This window comes from Haemorhous mexicanus, chromosome 3 (genome assembly GCF_027477595.1).
Source record: "Haemorhous mexicanus isolate bHaeMex1 chromosome 3, bHaeMex1.pri, whole genome shotgun sequence".
NCBI classification, from domain to species: Eukaryota; Metazoa; Chordata; class Aves; order Passeriformes; family Fringillidae; genus Haemorhous; species Haemorhous mexicanus.
In genome coordinates, this window is record NC_082343.1 from 105655437 (window position 1) to 105669235 (window position 13799).

The 13799-nt window shown below is 38.5% G+C and overlaps 1 protein-coding gene across 1 annotated transcript in view; it reads right to left on the reverse strand.

The window, feature by feature from the left end:
- NBAS (NBAS subunit of NRZ tethering complex) overlaps positions 1 to 13799 on the reverse strand; it is a 159687-nt gene that overhangs the window by 45076 nt on the left and 100812 nt on the right. Inside the window, exons 43-46 of the mRNA XM_059842899.1 lie at positions 12842 to 13092; positions 10523 to 10857; positions 781 to 999; positions 330 to 532 (exon numbers count right to left, since the gene is read on the reverse strand). Coding sequence (XP_059698882.1) covers positions 330 to 532; positions 781 to 999; positions 10523 to 10857; positions 12842 to 13092 — 1008 coding nt within the window. The remainder of the gene's footprint in view (positions 1 to 329; positions 533 to 780; positions 1000 to 10522; positions 10858 to 12841; positions 13093 to 13799) is intronic.

The following is a 13799-nucleotide window of genomic DNA, read 5'->3' on the forward strand; positions in this document are numbered from 1 at the left end:
TCCCAAGGGCACACACAGATAATGGGACAGTGCTGTAAAGCCAATGCTTTTAACTAAAAAGTGCCTGTAAGCTCTGTCTTTGTTCAAATTGCTCAGGCTTCCCCAGCTCATAAAAATATAATATGAAATTATTGGTAAACAAAAACATAATCGAAAAACTTTCCTGTTACTGCAAAATCCAGACATTAAAAGCAAACAAATATTCACTGAAAATAAACAAAACAAAACAAACAACCAAAAACCAAAACACACCAACTCAACCATCGGAAAAAAACCTTCCAAAAATCCAGAAGAAAGATTTTTGTGCTTAATTAAGAAAGTGTGCTTACCTTAATATACCTACAATTTTTTTGATAGCACATTGGACAATATCCTGAGGAGAAAGGCCTAGATCTCCAACAGCCACTTGTAACAATTGCTGCACCATGTCCAGGGGCTGACCATCTATACACATGGCTACTGCTTGCTCATGGATTTTTTCTTTCTCTGACCTTGACAGATCATATAAATAGCCATACTTCTGTAGTGTGTCCTGTGAACAGATAGTTGTTGGAACACTAATCAGTGTACTCCTTATTTACAGAGCTGTATCAGTCTTCCTTTCTGCTAGGAATTAACATATATACTGAGAAAACAGAAAGATTGATGGAACAGAATGTTCAAAACCCAGGTCAACAAAAGCAAAGGTAGAAAACATTAATAAAATATGACAGAAGATTGATGCCTATCACTTCTAGTCATGGTAATACTCAAAGCAAGCACTTGATCAGTAATCATTACCTGTTTGCTGCTTTTCAAATAAGTGATAAAACTGTGAGTGAGTGTTTCCAGATGAGCAAGAGATTGTTGCAAATGATTCAGTGTTTCTTCATAAGCAGCAGATGGGCTTTCAGAATCTTTCATGTCATTATCTGAAGTTTTTTTTCTTGATTTCTCACAAAGATGTTTGACTGCCTTAATAGCCTTCTTAGTCACTTCTATCCTGGCTTCAACTGGCAGCTGAAAAAGATTGCTCAATTATTTATTCATTCATTACCTATACACTACTATTTGTATTACAGCAGTGCCAAGAGGTCAGGTGGCTCCACAACAGAGCATAAAACTAAATACAGTATTTAATGGGAAACAACTTTGCTTCTGACTTGTCTTTATTAAAATGATCAGTGTTCCTTTACTTTATTCTGCTGTCCTTTTTACTGACTCGTGTTCATTTTAAACCATATGAACTTCTTTTCCTAATTATTTTAATTATTTTAGTAGACTGCCACTTTATAATCTTTGATTTTCAGTTCTTCACTGAGAGATGTCTGAAAATTGCTTTACAAGACTGATAACTCACCTAAGATTAGTTTTGCCAGGTTGAGACCACTGTTTAAAATATAAAACCATAACCATAAGCAAAAACCCCATAAGGACTGAGAATTTTAAATCAATCTATTTATAGCCCAAGTTATACAAAATACTTTCTAAGACCTGTACAACCAGCTGTATCTAGGCATTGAACTGAAACAAAGTCTGACTTTGCTGTTTGGGGAAAGACACGGCTTGGGCTCAAAGTCCTAAACAAAATCTGAAGTATGATTTTAGACATTCACGTATGATTTGCTCATTTCTAACTTCAAGTACAGTTTTAACAATGCTTATATATGCAATATTCTTTCTAATGGGTGGGAGCGTCCTCTGCCTGAACTCTAAACCCAAAGCATTGGGTACTTTTAACATCAGGTGTTTTAGTTACTGCAATACTGAACAAAGAGACAAACAATTTTAACTTTCAAGTTGAAATACACAAGGAATAGAATAAAAATGCTTAAATCTATATGACACAGTGAATAGGAAATAAGATGAATTATCATAAAAGAGGGCAAATAAACTGCTACAGCATTATTCATACAAAGTCCAAGAGATGTTTACAGCATGAATTTAACCAGCTACTTCTAAAGCCATAAAAAGTTTGATAAGGACTATTTAGTGGAAAGCTTTACCGTTTACAGACTTCCCCCTTCCTCCCCAAGATAAAAAGTCACAAGTGAAAGATCTATAGTTTACTCCTGTTTTTTTGTGCTATTACTGTGAACCACACTTATGGTCTACTGGATATTTTAAGGATGAAAGCAAAATGAGTGGACATTATTGTTAGAGCTAAGAAAGTCTGCCAGTTTGAACACAATACAAAGGGAATTTCACCATACAGTTTCAAATGCAACAGAGTTCCATTCCCACTCAAATTAACTGAGCTTGTTACTGTGAACAAGGCCTCAATATAGGTTTTACTCTAAGCAAGGAAAAATTCATAGCCTCCACATCACATTAAGATCTAACAACCACAGCTGGATTTATATATCCATTTTATAAGCATGATAAAAGAAGAAAACAGCTACATATTTCATTTTTTCTCTTCTAGTGTACATTCTAAAATTCAAAATGCAATTAAGAGTGATGCAAAAAGCAAACAACTTAAGTATTCCATCTAACTTATATCCTAGAGAACAGTGTCAATACTGAGAAGGGATATGCCAGTTAAGAAGTCATGTTGCCATAAGCTCATGCAGAATAAAGCATTCAGATAAAAAAAAAGAACGAAGTAAGAAAACACAAGGCTTTTTCACAAGCCCTGCTGTAATTTTGCAATCACATCTGCAAAATGCCAAAATGCAGCACTATGAACATATAATTTCCCTGGTTATTTTATTCCAAACTATGAATAGCTCTCCTCCATACTTCTAGTCAGCTTCAGTAATGAGATTTGGTATCAGAACCAGTGATAAAAATGTAGCTTAGGGGTTAGTTCAAGCTTTGTTTGCATGTGAAATGAAGTTTTATATTTAAAAAGCTTTTACAGTTTAAGAAGATTTTAAAATCTATAGACTATAATGCATAATAAAAAAAATCCTAAAAATCTCTTTTCAAACCAAAGAACATCACATACTATTTCACCTCAACAGATTTTACTCCTCAGGGTAAAAGCTCATCTCATAAGCCTGTTCTCCTCAGAGTATATAAGTACTTCTTAATAAAGTATAGTATGAGCATCATTTACTTGTATGTGAAGATGTTGACCGTGCTACTCTTGTTGCCAGTGACTAACATGCAAGTGTGAGATTATGGCAACAGTTCCACTCCTTTTAATGGCACAGGAACCTGGGATTCCAGCAACACTGAAACACAGAATGGGTGGAAGGGGCCAGCAAAGGGCATCTGCTTAAACAGAGCCACCTTGAGCCAGGTGGCTCAAGGCCAAGGACAAGGTTCAGGTGGCTCTTGAATATTTCCAATGTGGAACAACCCCTCTGTGCAAATTGTGCCAGTGTTCACTCACCCTCACAATGAAAAATGGGTTTTGATGTTCAGATGGAACAGCTGGGTGCAGTTCCTGTATCTGCTGCCAAATCACAGAATCACAGAATGGCCTGGGTTGGAAGGGACCTTAGAGATCACCTAGTTCCAGCCCCCTTGCCTTGGACAGGGACACCTTCCACTAGACCAGACTGCTCAAAGCCCCATCCAGCCTGGCCTTGAACACTTCCAGGGATGGGGCATCCACAGCTTCTCTGGGGAGCCATTTTTCCTAATGCCTAATCTAAACCTACTCTCCAGTTTGAAGCCATTCCCTCTTGTCCTGCCCCCATCATGCTCTTGTCTGTCTCCATCTTTCCTGTGGGTTCCCTTCAGGTACTGGAAGGCCAAAATTAGGTCACCCCAAAGCCTTCTCTTTCCCAGGCTAAACAATCCAAATTCTCTTGGTCTTTCACCACATGAGAGGAGCTCCATCCCTCTCATCTCACTCAACTCTTTGCTTGCTACCACTGAGCATGACATTAGATGGCACAGAACACACCTTTGGCCAGCCCAAGTCAGCTGACCTGGCTGTGTCCCTTAACCACTCTCTGACAACCTGCAGCCTACTCAGGGCTGAGATGCTGAGATAAAAATTAAGCCTTGACACTGTACAAGCAGTGCTCAGCAAGTCAAAATCCTAGTGTGGTATCAACACTGTTTCAGTCACAAATCCAAAGGACAGCCCCATTAGGGCTGCTATGATGAAAGTTAATTTCATTGCTACCAGACCCTGTAAAATTCATCTGGAAAAAGTTTAAATGGAAGTTTAAGGAACCAGTTAAAGAAAAGATATTAGTGAAGTTTCCTATTAGTGAACTTTCCTATTCCACTCTCAAAGCAGATTTAATTAAAATAACTATACAAAGGAAAGGCACAAGAAAGTACCTTGCACTGATACTTGAAAAAGCAGTACTGTCAATATCCATGAACAAAACAAGGTCAGGCAAGGCAAATCAACTGAACTGGAGCACAGTGATAAAATGGAGCCAAGTAATTCAAAAAGTAACATCTGAATGCAGCCACGCTATGTAAGAACATTTCTTATAAACCTTCAGGCAATGTCATGCCCTGTCTTTTCCTTAGTGTTTTATACAGCATTAAATCAATCAGCCAGACAAAAGATAGTGAACAATATTGTTTGTTTTTTTTTTTCTTTTAACTGAGCTTTTTTAGTACAGTTATTTTAAACAGCATTTAGTGTCTTTAAAGTCAAGAAAATGATGCAGGTTAATGTTCAGTTGTAACAGGTTCTCATTCCACACCTCTTTGGCATGTGGTCAAAATGTGGACATTGTATTCCTGCTTGAGGAAGCAAAAAAAGGAAAAGAAAACGGTCAAAAGAGTACTACTGACTCAGAGAAAATAAGTCAGCCTTTCAACTGAAATCACTAAGTTGCAGGAAAACTTCTTTTAAATCAGAATTTGGGAAAGAAGTTATAAAAGATGGAATGTTAAACAGAAAACATCAGCTGTAGTCTGATGGAAGTCTGCAATAGAGTACCCATGTAAGGAAAATTTCAGCTTCTCTTTCTCTATAGAAGACCACACTGATGATACCACTTCTTTTTATTCTGCTTTTCCCATCTAAAGCTGTAGCCTTCTCTTCTTCTAATCAACATATTGTGCCAAGCTCCATTTGTAGTGTGTGTTCAATAATGAAAACACAGTGATTTAGAAATATTGTTTTCAGTTGTGTTTTTGTTGTGCTAGGCTTTTTTTCCAGAGTACTGTTAATCAAAAAACCATTAGGGCAATGACCTATGAGCTCTACAACAGATGGTTCTTTGAAGACATAACCAACTCTCTAGCACAATGAAGAAAATGCTGGCAATGAAGGAATTAAAAAAAAACAATCCCCAAACTATCTAAAATGCTTCACAAAAATCACAGAAACAGGAACAAATGGGAAATTATCACAGTAAGAAGTTGATATGATCATTGCTATGACATCAGTATTTTTTAAAAGCAAACAGAGCTTCTGGGGAAAAAGATGACAGATTCAAAATGCATGCAAAAGTATAAGCAGTCATTCCAATGAATATTTGGAATGTCTCCTGTTTAGGAAGAAATCAGTTCCATACACACAAATAGCCTATTCTTAACATTACAGAGACTGAATGATTTATTGTTTAGTCAGAAAGATTTAAATAGCTATACAGAGTTAAAAGCATATCTAAGTAGAAGTGCCACAAGCAGGAACCTTCTCAACAGCTTGCAGCAGTGAGCTTCTGTGGTCCAGGGACCAGCCCTTCAATGTATGAGGAAGGCACTGACAAAGCCTTAAGGTCCTTGCCTGTTTCACTTGCAACAAACACAAAAATTATTGCATCAATCTGTACTTCTTCAACTACATTAACCGTGTTAATTTAGGTCTATGGTTTACTGAAGTACCACTATGATGCATCTCTGCTCACACAGTTCCCACCACACAATGTGACAATTTAATGATCCTTTAAGGCCTGGGAACTGAATCTCATCTTCCAGGTGGTAACTCATTTCTATTGATTGCAAGAAACATGAGAGAAAAGAATCTCTGGCCTCTTAGAGCTAGAAGTACCTAAAACCGTGTCACATCCTGAACTACAGTCAGTATAACAATGTTAGCTGCCCTTTTGTAACTGCAAACTCCTCGTCCATTTCTCCAAATTTAGATATTCTCTCAATCCCTTTGCCCAGTCAAGCACTGCTCATTCAGTCCCTGCTGGTCCAATTCATGAGAAAGCTAAAACATAGTTTGTGGAAAGGGACAGGTGAATAGAAGGGCCCCTGTCAAAGCTCATCACATTCCTGTCTTTGTCAGGAAGAACAAGGAGTTGCAGAAGCCACCACTAAACCCCTGTGTTTTCATTCCCTTTTGCATAATTACACATTCTGCTCAAAGGTTTTCTGACATATCCAAGTGACACACAAGCAGAAGCAGCTGCCTATTGCTTTGCTGGTCCACCACTGCCTCTCCTTACTTCTACTGAAACACTGGAACAGCAGAGATATTTTGATGTCTGTTTCCAAAGTTCCAGCATGGTGACAATAGCAATGCTACCTCTGATGTTGAGCTCGTTCAGTCTACAGTGCTATAGAACCAATGTCCCATTACCTCTTAGCACTTGAGATGTTTCTTGATTGTTTCTCACCAAAAGGGGTTTTTCCATGGAGATACTGTTCCACAAGAATACCAGTGGAGTGCATCTCATCATCTGCCTGGAATACTCTCTCTCTCTTCTTTCCCACCTCCCCCTTCTGACATTTTGAAGGAGTGAGAGAGAGCTGAGAGGTATCCAGCATTTGTTTTTAGGGTTTTTTTTGCCAGTTCACCTCTCAGCACTTCTAAAAAACTCATTTCACTACCTCACTGTAAGCTTCCTCTCAAATTTCCTCTATGAGAGAGAGAAAGCTCAGTTGCATCAGTGACAGTACAGATTATTTCATGATAATTACCATAATTTTTTGCATTTTGACTAAGTATCAGCATTCCATGAAATACTTAAATATGCATCTGTTGTGGGAATAGGAAACTGATATAGTAAAGTATTTGGCCACAAAACTAGACTGGGAAGAAAGTGCTGAATTAGAGATTAAAAGAGTGAGTACATGACCAGGGCAGCCTCAAAACATATAAAATTTAAGTAACGGGTGCAAACCAAAAGGCTGCTTTTATGTATGAAGCATTTTCCAGGTGAAAGGTAGAGGAAAGAGACGTCAGAGATAAGTTTCCAGGGTCTACAATGATAAAATTTCTCACTGTACAATTCTACTTGAGAACTGAACAGGATCCTGAGGCGAAACTAGTTGCAAGCTGTCAATCCCAAACCCAGTGCATGGCACATCAGATGATCTGACCAACTGTTTCAAGCATTTCCTTGAGCATCTTTCATGGCCAAAAAGCTAACAGGTCTCTACTACAAAATTCTGCCTGACCACAAACCACAATCATCTTGCCTTTTGTGTTTCTTTCATGCTGTTCCTTCTCTCTACTCTCAAGAGGTAAGAGAAATGTATTAGAATCCTTAACAGAAACAAAGGAAAACAACCAAGGTGTTTCAAAACAGACACACAGTGGAGGATATCCACTCTCTCCCTGCACCATTCATCTGGAATAAAGGAGAAATAACCTCGAAATACTCAAGAAACATTAACAGCAAGAGTTTCAAGTAGTCAGCTGCAATGACCATATGTAAAGACAGCACTTCCTTCTCATTAGACAAGCCATGCCCTTGCTACCTCAGGGTCAAGTTCAGGGTCAAATCTTACAATTAAAATCTCAAGATGAGTCTGAATCATTGCTCATAAGCATGAATAAGTACCTTTATGAGATAAAAGGGATCAAAACACCTAAGCCAAGACAACAGTTCTGCTACAAAGGCTTCAGAAACAGCTGATGGAACCAGAGAAAAAACAGGCTGGTCTACTCTGGACAGTCAGATCACAGCATAAATTCTCTGCTTACAAAGTTTCTTATTAACCCAGCTAGCAAATTTTTTCACCAAATTCTGATATAGACAGAGGTTAGATGGGTTCTAAAAAACCTATACTAATATTGTGGGAACTTTAAAACAGTGTTCAAAGACAGAACAAACTGAAATTCACCTCATTAAACATGGTGTATAAATACCTCAGAAAAACTGTCACAAACCAAAATAAAGAAGATAGACACAAAAAAAACCTGGACACTTTACTGGCTTTTCCTTTCAGATAAAGTTAGTGAAGACATGTCTAGATCTTCTAATAAGGTAAAATCTAAGAAATCTCATTTCTCTTTTGTGCTTCACAGTAAAGATATATAAGAAAGCATGGGTAAAACTTCATGCTAGAAATATCCTTGAAAGTAGGTTTCACTGGGCAAAAAGAAACTCCACATCTGGTAATATCTGTTACACACATGAAAGTGCATTCTTTCAAAACCAGGCTTTCAGCCAGATGAGATTACAACAGTTTATAATTTACATTATTACAGTGCTTAGAAACCACATGCATTGGGCCAGAATACTTTCTCTGTGGAACATCTTATTCTGAATGCAAAAGCCTGGTACTAAGCACAAGCCTGTGGCACAATGTATTTTAGGATGAGCACAAGTAAATAAATACAACCACACCAGTGTCTGGTGGACTGAGAATGTAACAGGGCACAGACAACCCAGGAGGCTCCTGTAATGCACTGATGACAAGGTCCTTCTCCAAGTCATACAGGAACCAAACAGCAGAGGTGCTATGCTGGAACTTGCTTTCACCAACAAAGAAGGACTGGAGGGGAATGTGACAATCAAGATCAGCCTGGGCTGCAGTAGCCATGAAGATCCTTACTGCAATGAGGAGGGTGCACAGAAAGTTCACTGCTCTAGACTTCATGGATTTGGCATGGGATAAAGCAAAGAGGGACCCAAAAAGGCTGGCTGATATTGAAGGATAACCTCTTTCAAGCGCAGGAACAACGTATCCCAAAGAAGTAGTCAGGCTTTTAAAAATGCTAGGACGCCTGCAGAGATTCACAAGGAGCTCTTGGAAAAACTTAAAACACCAAAAAGAAAGCCTACAGAGGGTGGAAACAAGAACAGGAACTGTCCCAGCAGCCAGCAACCAGGTCAGGAAAGCTAAAGCACTGTTCAAACTAAATCTTGCCAGGAACACCAAGAGCTACAAGAAAAGCTTCTGTAGGTATACTGGTGAGAGAAGAAAGACTAGGGAAAATGTGGGTCCTCTCTGGAAGGAAATAAGAAGTGGGGTTACCTGAGACATGGAGAAAAGAGAGTCATTCAATAACAGTTTTGCATCAGTCTTCACCACCAAGTGCTTCAGCCATGCTACCCAAGTTGCAAAAAGCAAATGAAGGGACTGGCAGAGTGAAGAATAACCCCCTGCAGAAAAAGCTCATGCTCAAGACTATCTAAGGAACCTGAAGGTGCACAAGTCCTGGGTCCTTATGGGTTCTGTGGGTTCTGAGGGAGTTGGCACACGAGTTTGCTAGGCCACTGTCTATCCATTTGAGAAGTTGTGGCAGTCTGGAGAAATTCCCACTGACTGCAGAAAGGGAAATAATAGTCCTCATTTTTAAAAAAGGATGACCTAGGGAACTGCAGGCTGGTTAGTTTCATCTTGGTGACTGGCAAGATCGTGGTGCAGATCCTCCTGGAAACTACGGTAAGGCACAGAAAAGCAGAGGTGGCTGGTGACAGCCAACACAGCTTCAGTAAGGGCATATCGTGTCTGACAAATCTGGTGGTCTTCTCTGACAGGGTTACAGAACGGCGCTGCAACTGGTGTCCTTTACCTGGACTGGTGCAAAGCATCTGACACTGTTTGGCATGACACACAACCTGGAGAGATGGCTATGACAGGTGGACCACTTGGTGGATAAAGAATTGACTTGGTTGGCTGCATACAAGGAGTTGCATTAAGGATTCAATGTCCAAATGGAGAGCACTGCCAAGTGTCAGTCTTCAGGGGTTGGTATTAGGACTGGCACTGTTTAACATCTATGTCAAAGACAGGGACAGTAGGACTGACTGAGCCCAGAGGAGGCCACAAAGATGTGCAGAGGGATGGAACAACTCTCCTGTGAAGACAGGCTGAGAAGTTGGGCTGTTCAGTAAGGAGAGGAAAAGCCTCTGGGAAGACTTTAGAACAGCCCTCCACAGCTAAACGAGGCTGCAGGAGAGCTTTCCAAAGGGCCTGTAGTGATGGAACAAGGGGGAAGCCTTTACTGAAAGAGGGCAGGTTTATATTAGATACATTAGATAGATTACATAGATAGATAGATAGATAGATAGATGGATGAAATGAGAAATCCTCCACAGCAGGGAGGTTGGAACTAGATGAAATGAGAAATCCTCCACAGCAGGGAGGTTGGAACTTGATGGTCTTTAAGGTCTCTTCCAACCCAAACCACTCAATGGCTCTATGAAATATACAATATCTTATTCTCAGTTGAATGAGCACACAGGGACTTTTGGGTTCCATCAAAACTCTCACATCCACAGATCTAACTCCCCTAAGTGAATAAAAATCCCTTCTTTTAATACTGGCTGTCATAAAAAGAAAAGGTAGGCAGAGCGAGGTTTACAAATTTATCTTTAAATACTGCAAAATGAAAACTGTAACATCTCCTGGGACTTTCTTCTTGATACTATATTGAACTCATATACTATGTGCTTCACCTGAGGAATAAAATTCTTTAAAAATATCTCCTTACCTTTGTGACAGCTTTGGGAGAAAAAGTAATTTCATCAATGAAAGTAGCAATATCATCTGGATCAAGTCTATCAAAGTATTTGGAACACATATCATATGCATGTAGCCACTCATCCATGGTTTCTGGTATTTTTTTAATGAGATGGTGATCACCATTCCAAAAAAGTTTTTGCAACCACACAGCATAAACAGAACTTGGTGACAGCATGCTGCCATCTTTTTTAGGAATTTTGGGAGCCAGTTTGGAAATAGATAAGATATTTTGACTTGTAAGGATGGGTTCCAATGTTTCCAGAGGGTTTTCATTTTCATCTGTTAGTTTTTTGTAATTAAGACCTAGTGACAGAAGGAGAAAGAGGTAAAAGTTATTCATAATTAAATCTACCCACATTCCACAATTACATGTGAAATAATGAATACACTAGCATCTCCAGAACTAAAGATTCTAGCCCATCCCCTTTTACAAACATAAATACTGACAGAAATATTTTTGATGTCCTGGTGCATGCGAAATTTCTCAATCCATGGAACATATTTTAACATATGTTAACGTATGTTGGATAATATATGGCTCCAACAAGGGGGGATGGGTTCAAACTGAAAGAGGGTAGATTCAGATTAGATACATGGAAGAGATCCTTCACTGTGAGGGTGGCGAGTCACTGGAACAGGCTGCCCAGAGAAGCTGTGGATGCTCCACCCTGGAAGTGTTCAAGGCCAGGCTGGGTGGGGCACTGAGCAACCTGGTCTAGTGGAAGGATCCCCTGTCCATGGCAGGGGATTTGGAACTGACTGATCTCTAAGGTCCCTTCCAACCCCAATCATTCTGTAATTCTACGACACAACCCAAAAAAAGCAGATTCTCAAAGCAGCAAGAGCATATATATAGTATAAGGAATCATGCTAGAACTTAAATGTAAATCCCAGAAAACCTCATGCAAGTCAAGGCATAAGTCTTCATTAATTTAAAATATGTATTCTGATCATGTAAAAACTGGTACTAACCACTTAGGAAAAATTTCAAGGCACTAACTACAAGTAAACTAAATAAGGTCAGCTAGAGATAAGACATGTAGATCCATTTACATCAATATTTATATAATCAAGAATCATGTTACTACTCTGCTTCCCAGAGGAAGAACATCCTTGCAATTAGTTTACCAACAACAGAAGTATTTCTAGAAATGATACTATTTTATTTTCTTAGCATATAATTTCTAAAGTAACTGACTTCTATTGCCATGTTCTTATTCATCTACTTTGGGCCTGCAACCTCTATAAACACTTAGCTGCTGTTCCTTGACTCCTATCTCTAAACTATGCTGAACACTGAGAATTTTGATTAAGCGCGTAGTACAATGATTTAAATTTTTACCACAGAAACTAATTTATGTCTGACCTATGCTCCAAGGACTTTTTTTTTTTTTTTAAATAAATAGCTTTGAAGGCAAACAATTTCATGGCAGAATTTTCTTTGGCAAGCATCAAAGAACTCGATTGTTGAATAACATCAATAAGAACTGAGGGTTATCCCTCTTCTCCAAAAAAATTAGTGACTTTATTCTTCCTGCAATACATGAATTCATATGCAACGTCTCTTCAAACTCTGCAGCACAGTTAGTGTCCAATTAGGTTCCAATATTGATCAATTAATTCATCCTCACAGGAGGTAATGCCATACAGTGTGTATTTTTCATTCTGAAACTGGATTTGGGAGTTGTACAACTAAAATTCAAGACAGCATCCAACTAACAAGCAAATTGAAAGTAGTATTTCAAGTTTCAGAATGCTTAGCAGCAGCGTATTTTACAGTAATTGTATGAAAATGTAGGGCTACAAAGAATGCTGTAATTCTGGGAAAGGAAAAGGTAACATCAAGGGTAAAACATAACAAAAAATTATCCTCTTTCAGACAAACAAACACAAAATGCATAAAGTCCCTAATATATTCTGCAATTCAGACTCTTGAAAGGTAAACTTTCTTATACCCTTTTAGAATATTCATGTTAAATTTGTAGTGTTAAAAATTATACTCTAGGAACTTGATATTTTTCATTTAAAATTTCACTACGAAATATCACAAATAATTTTAAGTTGCATCACTAACAGAAACCTGCTCTTGTTTTTTCTTGCTGTGATCAAATAAATTTCCAGAAAAACAAAGAGAAAGAACTTGTGACTACATTAATTGTATTCATCTCCTTTGCTCACAGAAAAGAAAATTATCAGGAAGACAAACTAGCTGAGCATAATCATGCCAATACTTACATAATAAAGTAATAAATACAGTTATGAAGAAAACAAACAGGTACTCTCTTACCTGGTGCAACTGCTTTGAACTTTTTCAGGAGTCGGATGTGAGTTTCAGGTTTAAGAGCATGGTTCACCACTTCTGAGCAGCCATAGTTTTCCAGGAGTGTAAAATAGTAAAGCAAGCGCTGGTGATCTTGGCCTTCAATACTTGGGTAAACATATTTAGTCATGTGCTCATGAAAGGTTTCAGGACTGGTTTTCAAAGTCTCAAACAGACCAAGACTTTGTGCTCTTTGTTCTATTTCCAGCGTCGATAACCTGTGTTTAGAAATAACTTTTGCTTAAAGGCCTGGATGTGCCATGAAAGACTCTTACAGCTGCACACCTGGGAGACAGGACAATCCTTCCCTCTCTTTAGGGTCTCACTCACAAACATTTAGATAATTGTACACTCTATAAACAAAAGCTAAGCAACTCCTGTATTTCCTGATCCTGTTACCTTGGACATGCAGATCAAGGGTTATGAATACTGAAGTGGAATTCAAAGCAGGACTTCACATCTGTGAGAACAGCTATATGTAAATGGAAAAACATACACCCAGGATATGTGTAAAGGAAGACATTTATTAAACAAACTAACCAGCCACTTGTGGCTGAATTATGATCAAAGATTCTATTGCCCAGTTAGAAGCTTTCCCAATCCATTACATTCTGTTCTGTAGTTGATAAGTACCTGTGCACATCTTGAGAGATATTATCACTGAAAATTGGCTCTTTTCCAGCAATTAATCTATTTGGCACTATTATTTATGCTTAGGACAGTTTACCAAGACTTTGACAGTTTAACAAGTTGCTTCTCAAATTGTCATCCACGAAAGCTTATGAAAATATCAGTAAGCCTTGGATTGACCTCAGTCAGTCTCACTGCTTCAGGAAATTCTTTCCTGACTCTTTTGAAAAGAATACATTAGCTCTTTCACAGTATGAATTCAGATACCTCCAGCTGACTACATAAAAGATAATCA